Source organism: Leucopleurus acutus (assembly GCF_964270905.1).
Source record: "Leucopleurus acutus genome assembly, chromosome: 9".
NCBI lineage: Eukaryota > Metazoa > Chordata > Mammalia > Artiodactyla > Delphinidae > Leucopleurus > Leucopleurus acutus.
Window position 1 is genome coordinate 63,005,440 of NC_139144.1, and position 22,311 is coordinate 63,027,750.

The window sequence follows — 22,311 nt, forward strand, 5'->3', positions numbered from 1 at the left end:
CTTTATTTCTTTTAGTTTGTATAGTTTGTATTTGCCTGATAAATGTTTTCTCTTCATTTCAACTGTCATCTTTTTGTTTCAGATATGCTTTTTGTATACAATGCAGGGTTAATTTCATTTAGGATCCAATCTGATCTTTCCTTTTTATTGTGTTGGTTTAGTCCAGTTACATTTATTAATATGGCTAGTTTTAATTCTGTCATTATGTATTGATACTTTCTGTTTTTATGGCTTTTTAAAAACGTTTCACCAAGTGGCCAGTTTTTCTGTTCCATATGCCTCCTCTTTTACTTAGGAAGAACTATTGTTGTTTATTTAGAGATTATTTTCATAAATATAACTATATAGTATCCTTAAGTTTATATTTTTAGACACTATTAATTTCTTTCTATGAACAGGGATGAAATTGAATATATTTCCTCTTTCTGCCTTTCGTACCACTCTGTCCCAATTTTAGTTATTACATTATCTTAATCTTTACTCTTATGCTATTAAATATATTTATACTTCTCTTATTTGCCTTGTCAACTTCAAATGATACTTTTTTACACCCAATTATTGTAGATAATAATGAACTTTTAATTTTTTAGGTATATGTTATATATTATCTAATCATAATTCCCACGTTTGTTTTAATCTTACAGTTAAGTAGATTCAGTTCTCACTGCAAATCTTTTTGCTTTAGCTATTCCAGACATCTCTTGGTTAGCTGAGGTTTATCCTCATATAAATCCTTTGAGAAGGGCTCATGGGAAACAGTTCACTAGACTGCTTGCATGTTTAATGTTGGTTGTCTGTGTTTTTTGTTTTTGTTTTTGAATAACAGTTTGGGTGTGAAATCTTTGGGTTGCGCTTCCTTTACTTGAGGATATTATAAGCTTTCTTCCAGTCTTACAGTGTAAAATGCTTCTCTGGAGATATCTGAGACCAGCCTGATTTCACCTCCTTTTAGAATTGACAGTCTTTTTGCCAAGGTGCCCAAAGAACTCTATTTTTTTTTGACCAATATCTACTAGCATATATTTTAAATAGTGTTGATTTTTCATGATAAGTTTCTTCTAGGATTCAATTCAATTCTAGGATTTAAGTATATAGAGCTAGATCTATTTTTGTTTCTGTGATGTAATTTTATTTTTTACAATACTGTAGGTGTGTAATAGGATCTCCTTTTCTTGTCTTCCTTAGGTAACATTTTTTTCTGTAATTATTAAAGCTTTTTTCATTTCCAGTTTACTGTTCTCAGTTTTGACCCCTTGTGTTCCTAACTGTGATATCAGGTATGTCTATTCTTTCTTGTTCTCCTTCTAGTTTCACCTTCATTTTGTAATAGGCTTTTTTCCCTCTTCTTTTTCATCTTCATTCCTGAGCTCTTATATCTTGGCATGTGTTCTAGGACAGTTGCTTCTCTATGTTTCCCTGTTTTGTTTATTTTTTCTTTTTAATTCATAGTAAATAAGTTGATTTGTTGAGGCTAGATAGTAGTTATATGATGTCCTGTTATACTGTTCAACACACATACATTTACATTATAGCTGGTAAATTTAGTGTTGTTCTTTCCCTTATTTGGTATTTATTGTCTATTTTACTTTGTTCTTCCCAGCCTTCTCTGGATTGATCAAGTTACTTTCCCTTTCCTCCAGATTAGTTCGGAACTTTTACTATACATCTTTCATTCCTTTGTTGGTTACCTTGCTTTAATATATATTTTTAAACATACACTTCTGTTTTATTCTATCAAAATTAGGAGTTTTCTTTGTGCTCATCCCCCTAATATATTATTCTTGCTCACTTTCCTGTCCCCTACTACCCTCCCCCTCTATCTCCAAGTCCTGGATATTATGAAATAATTTAGACTTTACATCCTAATTACATATTAAGTTTTGCACTGGCAGGATGTTCCTTTTGTTTCAAAAATCCTTAGTTATATTACAGTTTCAGTCACAGTATTATCTATTTAGATTTAAATTTCACTTAAACATATTTCATTGCTCACTGCTGTTTTCTGTACTCTTTAATTTTCACTTTCTGTATATTGAGGGTTTTGTTCTTAATTTTCTTTTTTGTTAAAAGCATTTTCATGAATAATTTCCTTAGAAAGCCTTTCATGGATGGTATACTTAATGAGCTGTTGGATTCCCAAGTGTTTCTTGTTCACCTTCATATATGATTACTATCTTCTGCTGAATATAGGATATTTATTTCTTTTTTTTTTTCCCTTTAAGTCTGTAAAATTTTGTACTGTCTTACTCCCAGTATTACAGATGTGAAGTCTTGCTGGGTCTCATTGTTTTTTCATCTTAACTTACCTGTTCTTTCCATTTGGAAGCTTACAGGTTAATTTTTTTTGAAGGTTGGAAATCCTCTTTTTTTCCCAGGATGCATCTATTTAAGTGTTTTTTCACTCTACTCCCATCTTTATTAATCCTGCTTGAGACTTTATAAACGTTTTCAGTCTAGCAACTCAAATGTTTAGTCAGCTCAGGGATTATTTTCTTCTAGTATTTCTTTGATTATTATTTCTTTCTCTGTTCCTTTTCTCTTCCTGTGATTACTATAATTTCAACATTAGAGCTCCTTGATGTATCCTCTGTCTTATGTTTTTGTTAATTTTTTTATTTTTTAGTTACATGATATTTATTCTAGATTACTAACTTAGTTTTCTGCATTGGCCTTCTTTTTTCCCTTCTGAAATATTAAAAAATAATGGGTTTTGGTTCTAGGAATTTCTACTTGTAAAGTCATCATCCCTTTCCTCCTTCCCTTTCTTCCATTCATTCGTTTGTTCTGATATTATAGTAGGTGTCTATTTCAGTTTATCAGCTTGCTTCACCTTCATTCACATCGTTGTGTATACGTAGTGTATGACCTTTCTCTGTTCCATAATGTTAGCACACATGTAGATCATACTATTATTTCTTTCTCAAATAGAAGTGGATAGAATGTAGGATATTCTTCTCTTGTGAGCCTTGTGGTCATTAGCTTGGCACACACTAGCCCTTTTTGTTTAAAAGTGTGAGGAAAGAAGTTTCCCTGTTCTTGGGTGCAAAGAGAGTTCTGTCCTCAGGCCAACTCAGTAGCTTCTTTCTTTCAGTAGTGCTTTCACTGTCAGAGCACCCTTCTTCCCTTGTTCCAGTGGGATTCACTCAGGTACTGAAGTTGCCTGGGCAACTGAAGGATTGGTAAACTTTGAGCAGAAAGAAATAAACCTGTTTCAAAATCAGTGTGTTTCCCCTCTTCTTAAAACAATTTTTTTATAAACCCATTTTACACTTGCTGTCTCTTGATTTTTCATGAGATTTCATTATCTGAAGTTTCAGATGAATCTAGATTTAGATTCTCCAGGATCCAGCAATTAGTTACAGTTATTTTAGTAGTTTAGTCACAGTATTTAGTCATTTAGTAGCAGGGTGAAGAGGGATCAAGAAAGAACTCTGAGTTGTTAATGTTACATGACTGTTGTCAGAGCTACTGGTTCTCACCTTCCTGCTTTTTCCTTCAGGTACATTTGAGTTTCACACTTTGCTTTATTATCTTAGGAGTGGACATTTAAAATCTCTCTCCTTTGCACACATAGTGCTTTTAATTCTTTACCCATACATGCTAATCAACCTATAATTATTTATTGGCAAACTCCACATATATTCAGTGCTTTCTGGTTGATTGGCTGATATGAACCACTGGATAAAGAAGAAGTCAGTACACTTAAAAAAAAAAATAGGAAAAAAAATAGGTCTGAGCTCAGCTGAATCACCAGACTGCAAGTGAAGTGCCCAAGTCACTGAAACACCAACCCTCTGGCTTTGGGGCCTTTTCTCTGCCATTGGTTCATTTGTTGCTTGGTGCTTTCTTTAGTCTTTGGAGATCTTTTGCTTCATTAGCTATTCAAAAAATATTTATCAAGCAGTTACTGTGTACAAAACACTATGCTACGTGCTGGAGTAAGCAGAACCTACAAGGTTCTCTGCCCTCATGGAATTTACTGCTTCTTGAATACAGAGGTTGCAAAGTATTGGCTACATTAGGCTCACAGACTTTTTTTTGTTTGCTTACACAGTATCAAAAATGTTTTTGAGTCAGTATTTTGAAAATGAAGAAATTTCATCTAAAAACCTAAATTTGCAGCTGCTTTAAATATACCTAGCCACACTGGCTCTTTATTCCCACATGGCATTCTATAGTAGCAACTGCCCCTTTAGATAGGACTGTGGGCACCAGTTTGTCACAATTACCTGTTAACCCCTAAAACTAAGGCCAAATTCAGTTGGCATTTATTGTCACAACTGTGCTGTTCTTTTTTCTTATGAAGTAGGTTAAAAGATGAGCTACTTTTTGAACGTTTTCTGGCTTATCCCCCTTTAGGCATTTTGAGTTTTGACCCTGTACTTTATCTACCAGTCAGCCTGCTAATTACCGTGTAGCCTCGGGGAAGCAGCAGGGAAACACCATCACACTTTAGCCTCAGTAGGTATACATACACATAGTAATACGCCTTCTCAGATTCATTCTAACAGAATGATAGATAGAATCGTAGTTCATAAATCTGATAATAGCTCTGACATAATATGTTTTGTTGTATGCTATAATACAATACCATTGTAATGACATTTTTCAGTTTCAATATGATAGTAGAATTTTTTTGTTTGTTTGTTTGTTTGGGTTTTTTTGCGGTATGCGGGCCTCTCACTGTTGTGGCCTCTCCCGTTGCGGAGCACAGGCTCCGGACACGCAGGCTCAGCGGCCATGGCTCACGGGCCCAGCCGCTCCACGGCATGTGGGATCTTCCCGGACCGGGGCACGAACCCGTGTCCCCTGCATTGGCAGGCGGACTCTCAACCACTGCGCCACCAGGGAAGCCCATGATAGTAGAATTTTGTTTAATTTAGCTAACATTTAGAGCCTTAAGCATTTTTACATTCATTCTTTTATTTTTAATCATCAATATGAAAGACTGTGAGATGCAGGTATTATGACTTGCAATTTATTTGAAGAAAATGAGACTCAGAATTTTGTGCATTGTCCAAAGTTCAGGCCTATTCTTTTCTGTAAGACTGCATTCCATTTGCGTTATATCATTAGATCTTTATAACACTTCTAAGAGACAAGTCTAGCAGGTTTCATCATTTCTTTAGATTGGAGAAAACAAACTCAGAGGAAGTGTCCTTTCTTGCCAGTAATCACATAGCTAGTATTCAGAACATACCTGCTCCTTGCCAGGTACAGTGGTAGGTATTTAACAGATATTATTTAATTCTTACCACTGCCCTATGAAGTAGGTATTATTACCCCATTATATTCCTAAACCCGTTGCAGAGTTGGAATTTGAACCTAGAACTGTCTATAAATAACACTTTTAAAATTTGCTACATTATATTACCCAGATTGTTTGACTCTTTTGTTATTGCCATTAAAGCCTACATTATAATTTAATACATTAATCTAATTCTAAAAGTATACAATCATAAATTAAGTTTGAAAATCAGCTTTTTTGGTTTTTTTAGGACTGATGTTTTTCTCTCTGCATTGATTCAAAACAAAAATGGACCTGAAACTTTTGGTTCAAAGTATATTTTATTCTATTTTTGTATATATTCAGGAGTTTCTTTTCTTTTCTTTTCTATATGTGGGTGTTTTGGGGTATTTTTTTGTTTGGTTTTTGGGTCTTTTTATTAATTTTTTAATGTGGACAATTCATTTAGGTAAACACTTATTCAGGGTTTAGCAAATCAGCGATTTGTTACAGGGAGGGAGTAAAGGAAAGTCATCTTAATTTGGTATGAAGATTGGGGAGTAAGTTGGTAATTTAAAAATTTCTTAGATGACTTGTATAACTTCTTGCAGCTTATTAGGTACCTTTTTTAAAAATTAATTAATTTTTGGCTGCATTGGGTCTTCGTTGCTGTGCGCGGGCTTCTCATTGCAGTGGCTTCCCTTGCGGAGCACGGCTCTAAGCGTGCGGGCTTCAGTAGTTGTGGCGCGTGGGCTCAGTAGTGTAGCTCGCCAGCTCTAGAACGCAGGCTCAGTAGTTGTGACGCACGGGCTTAGTTGCTCCGTGACATGTGGGATCTTCCTGGACCAGGGATCGAACCATGTTCCCTGCATTGGCAGGCGGATTCTTAACCACTGCACCACCAGGGAAGTCCCGGTATCTGGTTTTATAAAATACTTAATCCTGAGCTATTTTTTTAGGCAAGTTAGAAACAAAAAGGTCCAAGAAAGCTAAATCTATAAGTTTTTAGTTAGTGTTGTTTTTGTATATTTTACCTTTTGGAGTATGTACTTTGGGTTCCATTTTATTTTACTTATATTTTCTTGGAGAAGGTGCCAAATGTCAATTTCCAAAATATTCCCAAGAGTACACATCTTTCCTTAAAAGTCATCAGAAGAGTCACAACTTCTGTCTCCTCTTGAAGAATAGTCTTAATTTTAAAGTAAATTTCTAACAGTGCAAATGAAAAGTGGCTATGTGTTTAGCCAATTCTCAATTATATTTAACCTAAAGAAAGCATTGATGCAGTAAATGTCAGTAGCATCTAGGCAGAGGAAGCCCGCAATTTCTCATCGAACCAGAATAAGAAGTTTCCAAACAGGGTGAAATTTGACCCTGACCATGAACTTTGAGTTTTAGACAGCTTAGTAAAGGTTATCCCCATGTTTTTATTGATATATTAATCTTACAGTGAAAATGACTGTTTCCCTTTGTTAAATATCATTTCTAACTCCCCTTAATGATACTTGAGTACAGTAACATCTCACGGATCTATAATCTAGAATATTAATGTTAACTTCTCTTAAGTCCATTAGATATAACTCTATATCTGAAAGTATTTATTAATAAACCTTGTGAGCTGCAATTTTTCATTCTTTGAGTAATTGCTTCTTACTAATGTTGTGAATTTTTTTAATTCTTGACTTTTCTAGGGATTATTTCACATTTCAGCTGCTTTTGTTTTCTACTGCTATCATTGAGGGTTCAAGAACAAAAAATAAGTCTTCAGGTAAAAATGCCTGATCCATAATAGTGCTTGGCATTGTATTTTGCTGGAAAGATCATACACCTTTGGATGCTTGATCTGAAAATAAGGTTGTGATGATTATGAAATTTTCGCATGGAGTTTTGTTGGCTGCCTCTAACAAATTTGGTCTTGTTGTTTTTCTCCCCTACCACCCCAAAGGATTTTGGCTGTCTGCTTTTTTTCATGTTGTCTTGATGTGCAATAACTATATGGATATGTGCTTGTACTTGCTAAATATTTTAATTTTGCATATTTGGCTGCTTGAATTTTAAGTAATTTCTTTGGGTGATGCAAATTAAGAGCTTGAGGCTATAAGTAAAATAACAGTTTACAGAAGTTTTTAGTTTATAAATGTGTGTTCCTTATCTACTGTATTGAAATATATAGATTTCACATTTTGCAAAAATTAAATTTACAATTCAGTTTCTCAGTTGCACACATTTCAAGTGCTATTTTCAGGCCGTATGTGGCTAGTAGCTACTGTTTTGGACAACACAGTTAAAAGATTATTTCTGTCATCATAGAAAGTTCTATTGGACAGGGCTGTTTTCCTGTTCCATAGAAGGAAGTAAGCGGTAAAGTGTGAGCTCATTTCTGATACCAGTTTTTATAGCAGTTTAATAACTCCAGAAGATAAAGCATATGACCAGTCTTAAGCATACTTCCTCTAAATAGGTAGCTATCCTCACCTTTAATATTTCAAACCTAACGTTGCCTAAAACAGTTTGCTTCTGTATTTATACTCTTAAAGTGAAATTGTTTTGTAGCAAAATTCATGAAGTTGTAGAAAGGCCAAAGACTTACCCTAAATTTGAATCCTGACCCTAGAACTTACTAGTTTAGTAACTTCTGGTAAGTTATGTAATTTATTTGAGCCTCAGTTTCTTTATTTGTAAAATGGAGGTAACCTTAGTTACCTCATAGGATTAATAAAAGACTTAAGTACGTCTAAAAGCATGTAACAAAGTGGACATTTATAGTACTTTTAAATATAGAGTGAAGCCAAAACGTTTAAAAGTTAATTAGGCAGTATCGTTTGTATGGAGTTGTTACCAGTCTGGCAATTATAATAGGTCTCTAGAAATGGCTGGGTCAAGAGTATCCTATAGAAGTTTCTGTTGGCCATGGGATTATTTATGACATTTTATAAAATTGCAACAACTAGAATAACCAGAATGGGGAGAAGAGGAAAGAGAAAAATGACCAACTTTGTTTTTCAAGAAGTCCATAAAGGTTTTTCTGATAATGATAAAAACTGATATTTTGTATAGCGTTTTTATAACATGAATTTTTACACAAGAGTCTTTAAAATTTCATCTCTATAATATTTTGAATACCTTTATTAGTGCTAGTATTAAAGAAGAGTAAAAGGAAACTCAAGGGTGACCAACATTTTGGATGTTATGTACCAAACTAATATCGTTTGCAGCTTTAAATCTTACGCTCTTTCTACTTCAGCACGCTCTTTCCTTGATAGCAGTTGTTTTCTGAAGCAGGGGTATATTTCAGAATCTCTAGGGATGGGGCCCAGGTATATGTTTTTTTGTTTTGTTTCTCTGTTGAGCAGAATACATACCCAAGTGATTCTGGTGCCTACTTCTTGATAAAATCATTGTTCTATTCTAGGTTTAATTCTTCTTTTCTGTATCGGTACCTCTAAATCAATGCATAGACCATGTGAATAAATCAAAGAATTAGACTGATAAGGAATACACTGATTCCAGCTGTTAGGTGGGACATCAACAACACTTTTGAAAAAGCAACACAAGTTTAGTTTCCTGTTCACAGTCTTGAGTATCTGTCCACTAATCAGTGCTTGTGGAGAGCGGGAATTCCATACTAGCCAACCATGGTAGTTAAATCTATTTGTGTTCCCTTCTCTGCTTTTCTCATATTAATTTTGACTAGTTAGTAGTCTACCCTTAAGGTATTCTAGTCCTAAAACATTGACTCCTTATTGCCTGAGATGGTTTCTTCATGAATGTTTTCAATTGATTAGCTAAAGACTTTTAATAACCTTTTCCCAGCTGTCTTAAAGATGCTTCAGTGTCCTGGATTTAGTGGTATTTCTAGGCCCTATTTAACTCTGTATGTATCTCATTACTAAGCTGAAAATTTCCCTTTGAAAGAAAGTACAGTGTCACAATGGGGTAGGAGAGGGGCATACTCTAGAAAACCTCCAGTCAAAAGTTAATCACGTTTCATAGTAACTTTTCAAAAATAAAAACTACCTTCAAACATACAAAGACAGATTCTATTGGAAATAAGACTTTCAAATTTGAAAATTAAGCATTTGCTACTTGGGGCAGTAACTGTTGAGAACGAACTGTCTTTTAACTCAGAGTTGCTTATCAAAATGCAGTTGAGCAGTGACTATAATATGTTAATGTTAACTTTTAATTTTCTGAGCAGAGATGATTTCATTAGAAACTGTTTACATTGGATATTGGGCTGCACTGAAATTAATGTGTTTGGAATGTTCTTATATATGTATATGTATATATATACACACACACACATATATATATGTGTGTGTATATATATATATATCTTAACATAGAAAATACAGTTCTGCATATTTTTTATTACTTGGGCTTTAGGACCTTCTGATTAAAATGACTGACATTAATATGTCATTCTAGATTAAACTAAAAAGATTTTTTTAAATTAGCACCTGCAAAGCATATCATTATATTCTTCTTATTTTTATTTTTTTGCCATATGCGGGCCTCTCACTGTTGTGGCCTCTCCCGTTGCGGAGCACAGGCTCCGGATGCGCAGGCTCAGCGGCCATGGCTCATGGGCCCAGCCTCTCCGCGGCATGTGGGATCTTCCCGGACTGGGGCACGAACCCGCGTCCCCTGCATCGGCAGGCGAACTCTCAAGCACTGCGCCACCAGGGAAGCCCTATATTCTGCTAATTATATGCATATGGATTTGCACATATGCAGATTATATGCACATGGATTTGCATATATGCAGATTGTATGCAGATTGGATTTGTCTTTGTTGTACTGTAAATAAATTTTCTTGTAAACAGAATAACCAAGGCCTTTTAAGATATTAAAATTTTCCCAACTCAAAAGATTTTTAAAACCTATTGTGATAAAGAAATGAGAGTTGGTAGTTATAGGTCAACATAAAAGCAGTGTAAGACACTTACATTTCTGTGAACAATGAATTCAGAAGCTTTTACTTCGTGGATTTCTACCTGTTTTTATTTTGTGTTGAGAATCTGTTACATAGATTTATATGGCAAAAATGTGGCAATACTTTTTATTTTTTAAAAGCTGGTCTATCTAATTTATGTTAATAGAGATTTTTTGGTTCCTTTATACTTAAATCTAGATGCATTGTTACTATATTCCAAAAGGTAGAAAATTTGATACCCTAGTCCATCAATTCTAAGACACACCTTATAAATTTTAACAGCTCTGAAAAATGAGACATGTCTTAAAATTGATTTGTGTCATAGTTTAACGGAAGCATTTTTTTCTTGGTGAAATATAAAACTCATGGCGCATCTTATAATTATTGATGTCTTAGGCTTGATAAAAAGTGATGGTTAATTTTTTGAAGTTAGTTGTGCGACTTAGATTTATGTTATGATGTGGTATATCTTTGTGGTGAAAAAAATCTAAGTGGTGAGAATATACCACAAAAAATTCCATATTATTTGGAATTATACCTGTACTATGATCTTTTAGTGTTTCCTTCGTATCTTTTCCTCTTTTTTTCATTGCTATCATCCTAATGTTAAATAATAAAACTAAAAAATTTGGTAACAAGTTTGATGTCCTTTATTCAAGGGAAAAACAATCCATAGATTGGGGGACTACAGTGCCTAATAAGCACCTCCCCAGGGGATTTTGGACAAGAGTGAGTTTTATGGGGCCTTAGAAGAGGCACTGTGAAAACAAGACATGATTGGCTAGGAGGCTGGGGGTTTCCTTATAAGGCTAGCAGGTTCTATTTTCTAGGGCAAAGTAGGCTAGCTAAAGCTGAGTTGGAGGATTGTGATTGGTGTTGGGTTTCCTTGAGAGTGAGGTATTTTCTGTAGTTTAGGCTGACTTAGGTATAGGTTTGGGATGTGGTCAGAGCCACTGAGATGACTTCCATTTTGTGGGTTCCAATATACCAATTAACTTTAACACTAGTTAGGTGCTTTACATTAAACTGGTTCCGTATCTGTGGAAACCTATCCAGAACAATAAGAGGAAAATGGAGATCAAGAGGAGGAGGAAAGACTTGGGGTTGCAGGTGGGGTCGGGGTTGTGGTTGGGACCTCCAGGGTCAAGAAAAGAAAAATGGGGAGAGGACTCTTGAGGGGAGTGTTAATAGGCATCATTTTCCATTTACCCAGTTCCACTTGCCCAAAAATCATCTTCTGGTTAAGTCTTTGATGTGATATTTTAGCTTGTGAGCTACCCAATAGTTAGCTAAATTACTTCAACCATATTCCCTAGATTCTGAAAGCATAAGCCTTCTTGCTAAAGGCCTTTCCTTTTTCTGTGGAAGTTGCCCTCTTACCCCCTCTAGCCTTATGGGTAAATCATCTGCTGCTACCTTACTTTCTGTAGACCAAACAGAGTCTGTATTTCATCTTAATGTGCTATCTCAAAATGAATAACTAAAGGGGGAACTACTTATAGAATGGGTTTTTCTAGAAGGAACTGTTACAGATATGTGCACAATTAAATTTGTTGGTGTTTATAAGAGGTATGGGACTAGCAGATAAGTACTTAATTTTAGGAAACTTTCCTACCTTGCTCTGTGTTTAAGCACTTAGGTAGAGATTAATGCAGCCTTTCCCCTTTAGCTTGTTTGGTTTTATTTCCAAAACCAGTAATTTATCTATTTGTGATATAAATTTATACTGCATGTTCCTGCTTTTGCTTTTTGTTCTCCAAACTTACTAAGAATGTGTACTCTTCAACAGTTTTAATGGCATGTTTTAGTTATTCCTCATTTAAAAAGAGTTACAGGGCTTCCCTGGTGGCGCAGTGGTTGGGGGTCCGCCTGCTGATGCAGGGGAAGCGGTTTCGTGCCCTGGTCCGGGAGGATCCCGCATGCCGCGGAGCGGCTGGGCCCGTGGGCCGTGGCTGCTGGGCCTGCGCGTCTGGAGCCTGTGCTCCGCGGCAGGGGGGGCCACAGCAGTGAGAGGCCCGCGTACAGAAAAAGAAAAAAAAAAAGTCACAAAGTATGTCTGGCTAATATACTCTATTTTAGGCAAGATCCTTGTAAAATTAAAATTTAACGTTAATAAAATGTAATTTAAATTAAAATTTCAGTATAAAACATAAATTGAGAGAACCTTTTTTTTTTCTTTGCCCCGAAAGGAATTTTTGCTTTATAAAGGGTTTCACCATAGGAATATTTTAAACAAAGTGATTAAAATACCCTGCAAGTTAGTGTAATTGCTGCCTGGAGTAGACTTGGCATTGTCATGGGAAAGGATTAAGACCTAAATATAGTACAGTTATTAAAATTGGGAAATTTAATGTTAAAAAGAAAAAAAAAGGATTAATGTTGAGCCTAATGCCTGAAATCCTCAAGTTTCCAAAAATCCCTTTCAGAATCTACACAAAAGCTTTGATTTACCTTTGTATTTTCTTGAATTAAGCGGATTGTTTTAAAGTCCTGTGTTAAAGATGATTTCTTTAACTTATGCAATTTTGTTATTTTAGAATTTTAAAAATTACAATAGTATTTTCATGTCTTTTCTGCCATGTTATACTCTATACACTTTTTTGAACTAGCTTGGGCACCAGATTAATATTGATTAGTAGCATAAGGGCAATAAATTCCAAATTCCAAATAACTGACTTACTGATAAAGTTTTATAGCAAAGTTATTTGCAAGTTGGAGGATTCCATACTGTTCTTAATTACTAACTGCAGTGCCTCAATGAAATCTAAATGGAAATGAGAGACACTGTCCATAAGTAAAGGTAAACATTATTCACTGATTTGTGAATAGCATTTCAAATATAGGTGCTGAGTTTTATGTATTTCTGACAAAATATGCCAGTCAGCACTCTTCATAAATTAGCATTCACATAATTCTTTCAGTTTTATTGTCCTAAACTCATTTTCTTTTTTCTCAGAGGATGTGCTGAGTAAAGATGCTGGGGAATGTGCAATATGCCTTGAAGAATTGCAGCAGGGAGATACTATAGCACGACTGCCTTGTCTATGCATATATCATAAAGGGTAAGTTTATTTTTATGTTAACCAAATTGATATTAGACTAAAAGACCTTTCTCAGGTTTCACACTTTTGTAGTTAGGGCTGAAAAGATTTCTTCTTCATTGAAACTCCCTTTCCCCATTTCTTAAAAAACAATAGCCTTACTGTTGGTGGGAATGTAAATTGATACAGCCACTATGGAGAACAGTATGGAGGTTCCTTAAAAAACTAAAAATAGAACTACCATACAACCCAGCAAACCCACTACTGGGCATATACCCTGAGAAAACCATAATTCAATAAGAGTCATGTACCACAATGTTCATTGCAGCACTATTTACACTACCAGGACGTGGAAGCAACCTAAGTGTCCATTGACAGATGAATGGATAAGGAAGATGTGGCACATATATACAATGGAATATTACCCAGCCATAAAAAGAAACGAAATTGAGTTATTTGTAGTGAGGTGGATGGACCTAGAGACTGTCATACAGAGTGAAGTAAGTCAGAAAGAGAAAAACAAATACCGTATGCTAACACAAATATGTGGAATCTAAAATAATTTAAAAAAAGGTTGTGAAGAACCTAGGGGAAGGACAGGAATAAAGACGCAGGTGTAGAGAATGGACTTGAGGACACAGGGAGGGGGAAGGGTAAGCTGGGACGAAGTGAGAGGGTGGCATGGACATATATACACTACCAAATGTAAACTAGATAGCTAGTGGGAAGCAGCCGCATAGCACAGGGAGATCAGCTTGGTGCTTTGTGTCCACCTAGAGGGGCGGGATAGGGAGAGTGGGAGGGAGACACGAGGGAGGAGATATGGGGATATATATATATATATATATATATATATATATATATACACACACACACACACACACACACACACACACACATATATATGTATGGCTGGTTCACTTTGTCATACAGCAGAAGCTGACACACCATTGTGAATCAATTATACTCCAATAAAGATGTTAAAAAAAAATGGCCTTTTTCCTGCACTTAAGCCCATATCTGTTTGCATCCCAAAGGCTACCATTTGTTAAGCATTTACTGTGATCAAGGTGTTGTCCATAGCTTCTTGAATAGGTTATCGTATATAAGCCTTGTAACAATCTCATTGTACAGCTGAGGAAATAAGCTGGGGGACCATAGGCAATCTCTCCAAGGTCGCATAGCTGGTAATAAATGGAAGAACTGAGATTCTAGCCATGTCTGTTTGACTCCAGAGCCCATCTGGTTTCTCATAAAGTGTTCTTGGTTTCAGGAAAAATTTGATTTAAGACGATTTAAGGTAACCTACAAAAAGAATAGAAAACTATAATTTTAAAAGCAATAAAAGAAATAATGTGGAATTTTATTTAAAAGCAGGGCATGGGGGTTGGGGAAAACAGAGAGAAAATAGTAAATAGTACCAAAACAAAGAGGCAAAAATAAATCCAGTATCAGTAATTATAATAAATCCAAATAGATAAAAGTAACCAGTTGAAAACAAATCAAAAGATTGGGATATGCTGTTGATGAGCAACACACTTAAACGTAAGGGATATAGAAAAATATGGATGTAAAGGGATAGTAAACTATATCCAGGAAAATATTAAAGTAAAACTGACAAAGCTAAATTAATATTGGACAAAATTAACTTTATTGCAGAAAATATTATTAATATTTTATGATAAAAGTATATAAAATTCAATTCTTTGTGTACCAAAGAACACAGTCTCAAAATATTCATAGGACTGTCAGAAAAAATTGACAAATCCATCATGATAATGGGAAATTTCAACACACTTCTCACTGAGTCAAGCAGACATACACAAAATTAGTTAAGACCTAGAAAAATTGAGCAATACAGTTAACAGATTTGATCTAATGGATATGTATGTGTATGTCTGCACCGGCAATTAGTATATTTTCTTTTCAAGTATGTATGAAGTATTGTAGAAATTGATCATGTACTAGACCATAAGACAAGTCTTAACAAACCACAAAACGATGGTACCATACAGAAAGCTGTTCTCTGAGCTCAGTTTGGTGTCAGTGACAAAAGATAAATATTCTGGGATCAAAGAAGAAGTCATAAGGGAACTTAGAAAATACTCTGAACTGAATAATAGTGAAAACCAAGGCTTGTGTTAAAAGAAAGACTGAAAGGGACTCCCCTGGTGGTACAGTGGTTAAGAATCCTCCTGCCAATGCAGGGGCCATGGGTTTGATCCCTGGTCCGGGAGGGTCCCACATGCCACGGAGCAGCTAAAGCCCATGCGCCACAACTACTGAGCCTACGCACCTAGAGCCCATGCTCCGCAACAAGAGAAGCCACCACAGTAAGCCCACGCACTGCAACGAACAGTAGCCCACGCTTGCTGCAACTGGAGAAAGCCCGTGCGCAGCAACAAAGACCCTATGCAGCCAAAAATAAATTAATTAATTAATTTAAAATATTTTTAAGAAGCCTGAAAATCAATAATCAAAGTTCTTACTGAAATTAGAAAATTGGTAACAGAATAAACACAAAGCAAAGATCAGAGAAGAAAGATTGAATGAAAAAATTACACACTAGAGTGGAGACTGACAAAGTCAAAAGTTGTTTCTTTGAAAAGAATAATAAAATAGATTAGCCTCTGGCAAGATTGTCTCTAGAAGGAAAAAATAAACAGTATAGGAATGAAAAGGAACACATAACTCTAGATATGGCAGAAATTAAAAACGATTGGAAAATTCTGTGAAAAATTTTATACTTTTCAAGTAAAAAATTTAAACAAAACAGGCAGTTTCCTTAAAAATATTGTCCAAAATGATACAAAAATAGGAAACCTGAATAGACTAATAACTATAAGTAGTTATTAAGACTAACCCTGAAAAACCATAAATAGTTTTTAAAAAACCAAACCAAAAACCTAAAAACAGGCCCATGATGACAGTTGGACAGCAAATTTATCAGATATCCAAAGAACACCATGTTAACAGTTGTAAATTCCCCCCAAAAGTAGAAGATGATAGAAGGTTCTCCCACTTATTTTATGAGAATAGTATAAACTTGATAACCCAAATCAGACAAGGACAGGATAAGAAAGAAAATTAAAAGGAACTCTCATTTATGAATATAAATGCAAAATCCAAAAACATACTAGCAAACCAAATTCATCAATATAGATCGAAAGTAATGCCTTTCAACCCAATTGGATTTATGTTACGAATGCAAAGAAATATATGATTAGAAAATTTATGTATATAAGTTACCACATTAACAGAGGAAGAGGACCAGATTAATAAATTCTATATTATTAATAATTTAAAATCAAAAGCAAAGAATATTAGATAATATATTAAAATTAATAAGAATTTAGCTGGGTTGCCAGATATGAGCTCAACATATGAAAAACAGCTGCATTCATATCCCAGTACAAAAAATATATATAACTTTTTTTTAGATTAAAAACATTAACAGCAACAGAAACTACAACAGGAATAAAGTATGTTGAGAATAAATCTTAAGATATTCAAGACTTTAAAAGTTTATTGAAAGACATTATAGAAGGTTTAAAATAAATACAGGTACCTTTTTGTGGCTAGGAAAACTCAATGTCATAGAGATGTCACTTCACCCCAAATCTATGTAGTTAATGCTATTCCAGTCAAATCTCAACTAGTTTTTTCATGTAACTTGACAAGTTGATTCTTAAATATATACAGATAAAAGAACAAAGGGCCAAGAATAGTCGAGACACTCATAAGGAAGAAAGCAATCCTAGGGACAGGGAGCTTGTCCTGTACAAATTCACTATAGGACTATTAATTAAGACGGTGTGGAAAGGATATAGGTGGGTAAGTGGGAAAGAATAGAGTCCATAAACACTCATGCATATATGGAGAGACAGCATAACATGGAGGTTTAAGAGCATGGACTGTTGGGAGTCAGGATTCCTAAGGTTTGAATTCCAGCCCCTCTGTTAATTCACTGTGTCATCTTGGTCAAGTTACTTAATTTTTCTCTGCCTTAATCTGTAAAATGAGGCAATAGTACCAACTTCATAGAGTTGTTCTGAGTTTTTTTTAATTATCATCATTTATTTATTTATTTTTGGCTGCATCGGGCCTTAGTTGCGGCATGTGGGATCGTTCGTTGCGGGGCACGGGTTCTTCGTTGTGGTGTGCAGTCTTCTCTCTGGTTGTGGTGTGCAGGTTTTCTCTCTCTGGTTGTAGCATGTGGACTCCAGAGCACGTAGGCTCTGTAGTTTACCGCACGCAGGCTCTGTAGTGAGGCATGCGGGCTCAGTAGTTGCGGTGCGCAGGCTTAGTTGCCCTGCAGCATGTGGGATCTTAATTCCCTGACCAGGGATCGAACCTGTGTCCCCTGCATTGAAAGGCAGATTCTTTTTTTTTTTTTTTTTTTTGCGGTACGCGGGCCTCTCACTGTTGTGGCCTCTCCCATTGCGGAGCACAGGCTCCAGACGCGCAGGCTCAGCAGCCATGGCTCACGGGCCCAGCCGCTCCGCAGCATGTGGGATCTTCCCAGACCGGGGCACAAACCCGTGTCCCCTGCATCGGCAGGCAGGCTCTCAACCACTGCACCACCAGGGAAGCCCGAAAGGCAGATTCTTTACCACTGGACCACCAGGGAACTCCCTCTTCTGAGGTTTTAAATGAGTTATTTTTAGAAAGTTCTGGCACATAATAGGTGCTATATAAGGTTTGTTTGACATGAATAAATGGAAAAATTAGTTTCCCAATTAGTTCATAAGAATGAACTATTCAGTGAATGGCAGTGGGATCGATTGATATGTTATTGCTATGAAAAAGTACTGTTATTGATATGAAAAAATAATTGAATCCTATTTTACATTTGAAATAAGAATTCCAAATTAACTGCCCGTGGAAACTAAAATCTAAAGTGTCGGAAAGAATATAGAGAGACGTTCTTAACCTCATGGTAAGGAATTATTTGGGGGGCTAAGATAACCTCCCCATAAAAAGTTAGAAGACAAGTTGATGAATTTGACTACGTTAAAATTTAAAACTTTTTTTGCATCATGATACTGTGAAAAAAAAACTAGACCTCAGTGTTTTCATAACAACAAAGGTTTGCTGTCTGAAACAGTACTCTCCTTCAGCAACTTTCTGTAATGCATTTAGCTCATTGTAGTTGGTAAATGGTATAGAAGGGCGACAGTATAATCACATCATACTGGTTCATATATAATATTTTTCAGCACATTAATGCTTTGCTCCATCAAATAAGAGCAAATATGGAAGCAAGCCATGGAAGAATACAGGTAACTTTAAGGATGCCCATTCACCAAGTAGTCTCACACCCAGTTCAGTTAGGCTCTGGGATTTATTTTGGAAGTGCCTGTTTACTTCATAGATCTCAAATTTTGTGCTTTGGTTTTTGTCTCCGTAACTCAAACAGTATCAGTCCTTCCTTAATCCTCTTTATATCAAGCTAACCTCACCCTTTTAAAAGAAATCCTATATTTACAGAGGTATTTTATTTGTTTGGAAGGAACACAGCTTTGTTCCGATTACAGGGTTGTATTATTTGAGTGGTCTGCCTTTAACCTGTTTTTTCCCTCTCATAAACCCTGTTATTTTTAGTGAATAGTTTTGTAGAAAGCAAGGTTCATCAAAAATGTGTATATTATGTTACAGCTGAAATATCTGGATAATAACTTCTTACAAGTCTGTAAGGAAAAGACAAATCAAAATAGGCAAAAGTTGTTGACAGCCAGTTCACAAAAAGCCGCAAGTGTCCAGTAAGCATACAAATGAGTCTGCTGTACATATCCTACAACTCAGTAATTCCACTCCTAGGTATGCTCTGGAGGGACTTTTGATCTTGTGCTCCAGGACAGTGCTGCTACTACTACTTAGTGTGCAGGTACAGGGTGAGATCAAGGAGCTTCTACCAGAAAATAAATCAATACAGTGCTGTCTTCATTAAGAAAGCTGTGCAGTGCTTAAAAAAAAAAAGTCAATCAGAACAGTGTGTTTAGAGGACTGGTAACAAATAGCTCAAGGATTAGCACTGTGTGTACCACCCCTTGAGTAGTACTGGCTAAGAGATGTATAAGAATGTTCATAGCATCACTGAAAGTGTCCATTGGTAAAAGAATGGATACATAAATTGCAGTGTGCTTATACGATGGAACATTATACACAGTGAAAATGTAAAAACTAGAGCCTTATTTATTAACAGTTGCGAACCTCAAATTGACTGAAAAAAAGCCACTAGAAAAAAGCATACCTTATAGTAGTATTCAAATAAAATTTAAAACATGGAAACAGTACTATACGTTGTTTTGGAATACTCATATATATAGTTTTAGAGTAAGAAAATGCCGAAGGAAGTAAAGCACCAAAATCAGGAGAGTGATTTTCTGCTGGATTTTGGAGAGAGGAATATAATATTTTAAATAACGTGGGTTGATAGCAATTTATGTAAGAAGGACCTGGGATTTTAAATGGTTTCTTTGTCTAGATGAGCTGAAATCATATGATTGTAAAATAAGAAGTACCCATTTTAGATCACAGAGGTGTACTATTCAGATGTATTGGGAATTGTTAACACATCTGGAGTATTTTGTTCATTTCTCAGTACTTTGTTGTAAGAGGTATTCTGGTAGACCAGAGGACGTCTAGAGCCAGGTGAGTCGAATAGAGAGCAGGCCGAATGAAAAAAGTGTCATAAGCCAAATTGGGCATGTTTATTTAGACAGCAAAAGGACAACAGAAATTGTTTTAGATATTGAAAGAATGTCATATGGTTGAGATCTTTTACCTTCTTTCCTTTTAAATTTATCCATCATTTTTACCTATCAAACCAACTGTCAGGATATGAGGTTGGATAAATATTAATTTTACCCTTCAACGTATTAGCCAAGCCTTCTAGCTTTGTGGCATATGCAAATTTGCAATGTGTCAACAGTGAGAATGTTGAACAGTTTAAAATCCGCTTGGGTAACTTCCTAGCTGTTGAGCAAGTTACTTAACCTTCTTAAGGCCTTGAGTTTATCATTAGAAGTTTCTTCAGGGATGGAAATGTTACATATCTGTGCTGTCTAATAGAGTAGCCGCTAGCCATGTGGCTGCTGAGCACTTGAAATGTGGCGAGTGTGACTGAGGCAGTGCATTTTTCTTTTATTTAATTTTAATTAATTTAAATTTAAATAGCCACATGTGGCTTGTGGCTTACTGCACTGGACAGTGCAGATCTACAATGATAATTATATATGCACCCTAATATTTAACTTCCTATAAAATCATGCAATAGTTTATAAATACAAATGGATGATGGTATATTTATTTGTATATATATATATATGTATTGCAGGAAGGAAGGGATAGAATTAAATTAAGTTTTCAATACTCACATCACATAAATATGGTCTTTTAAAATGTAATGCAGTATTGTCAAGAATTAAAGCTTAAAAGCTTGATCTATGTATGGCATAAACTGGTTAACATTTGCATAAATGAACAACTAGTTTGAAGAGAGAAATATCTGTCCAGATTTGTCCTTTAATTTTGAATATTGGTAAAGTGGTAGTTCTTTAGGTTCTCTTTTGGGAATGGTTGTTCTGTTTAAACTTTAAAGTACTTCATAGTATAATTTTGCAAAGATTCATTTCCCAACTGCTTAGAATAATCAGAATGTAATAAACATATTCTTATCTTTTATTTCTATATGCCAAATATGTCATTAAAAATATTGAATTTTTTTTCCATAGAGATATATTAATGTCAAGAAGTAAGCATTTTTATTAAGACTGTTATGATATAAATAATTAAACATAAGTGTTTCAGTTTTTCTGGTTTTTTTTCTTTTCTAGCTGCATAGATGAATGGTTTGAAGTAAATAGATCTTGCCCTGAGCACCCTTCAGATTAAGCATCAGCTTCCTGTTTTATAGGTAATTCTCCCATTTTCTGTTTTAATTGCTTTTTAAACTGTTACCTGAGTTATACATTCTCAACCACCGTTTTTATTCACTCATTTATTAATTAAGGTGTGTGTGTGTGTATTTGTGTTCCAGACATTGTATTAGGCTACTGTGTAGAAAACTCACATTAAAAGATACATAAAAACAACTTTCTTGATTTCCTGAAGAGAGTCATATATTAAGTAAACTCTACATTTTTGGTACTTTAAAACACTTTAGCTTATTTAATTTTAGTTTAATACTTTAAAAAACCCCATGAAGTAAATATCATGACCCCATTTTACCAATGAGAAACCTGAGGGTCAGAGTAATTAAGTTCTATGACATTAAGAAGCACGTTGCACCAACAGTCCAAGGACATGTAGTTAGCAATAGAATCAAATTCCATACTCTTAACCATAACTTCCCAGGTATGTTTTTAGGTAATGCAATATAATATAATTCTAATCGTAATAATTAGTTAGCATTTATATTGCATTATTATGTGCCAGGGATTGGTCTAAGCATTTTACATCTATTTATAACTCATCTAATTGGTATAACAACCCTTTGAGCTCGGTACTCTTAACTACTCCCATTATGCAGATGATGAGGAGATTAAGTTTTAGAGAGGGTAAGAAACTTGACTTGTCAAGGTCACATAGCTAGTTCCTTAGTAGAGCTGGGAATTGAATCAAAAGATTGTGTTCTTTGCTATTTTGCTATTATTAGGTAGGAACAGTTTCTTGAGAAAGTTGCATTTGTATTCATTCGTTCAATTTAATCTTTCACTTTTGTATCCTACCTATACAGTAGACAAAAAAAAAATTGAATTTTAAACCAGATACAGAATTTGTTTTCCACTATTGATGTAGCTTATTCATGATTCTGCATTTTTTGAAAATGTTTAGCAGATTGAAATGAAAACCTCACTTGAGTATTGCTATTTTTCATATTCCATCATTTAGCTTTGAAAATATAGTTAACTTAATTGCCATCTTCATGTATATGAAAAGCTTTTTATCTTTATCATTTGAAAAATGATATAAAACATTGTGTTTTATATGAAGGCAGAATATTTTAGCCAATCTTGGAATTGTTTTGGAAGGAGTTAGAACCTCTGTGTTCAGAGACTCAAGATAGTCACAGACAACAATCTTTTCTCAATGTCTAAGACCGG

At 35.0% G+C, this 22,311-nt stretch overlaps 1 protein-coding gene across 1 annotated transcript in view; it reads left to right on the forward strand.

The window, feature by feature from the left end:
* The window catches only part of ZNRF2 (zinc and ring finger 2), a 97,485-nt gene that overhangs the window by 73,140 nt on the left and 2,034 nt on the right, over positions 1-22,311 (forward strand). The window contains exons 3-4 of the mRNA XM_082847007.1: positions 13,120-13,225; positions 21,043-21,122. Coding sequence (XP_082703133.1) covers positions 13,120-13,225; positions 21,043-21,100 — 164 coding nt within the window. The 3' untranslated portion in view covers positions 21,101-21,122. The remainder of the gene's footprint in view (positions 1-13,119; positions 13,226-21,042; positions 21,123-22,311) is intronic.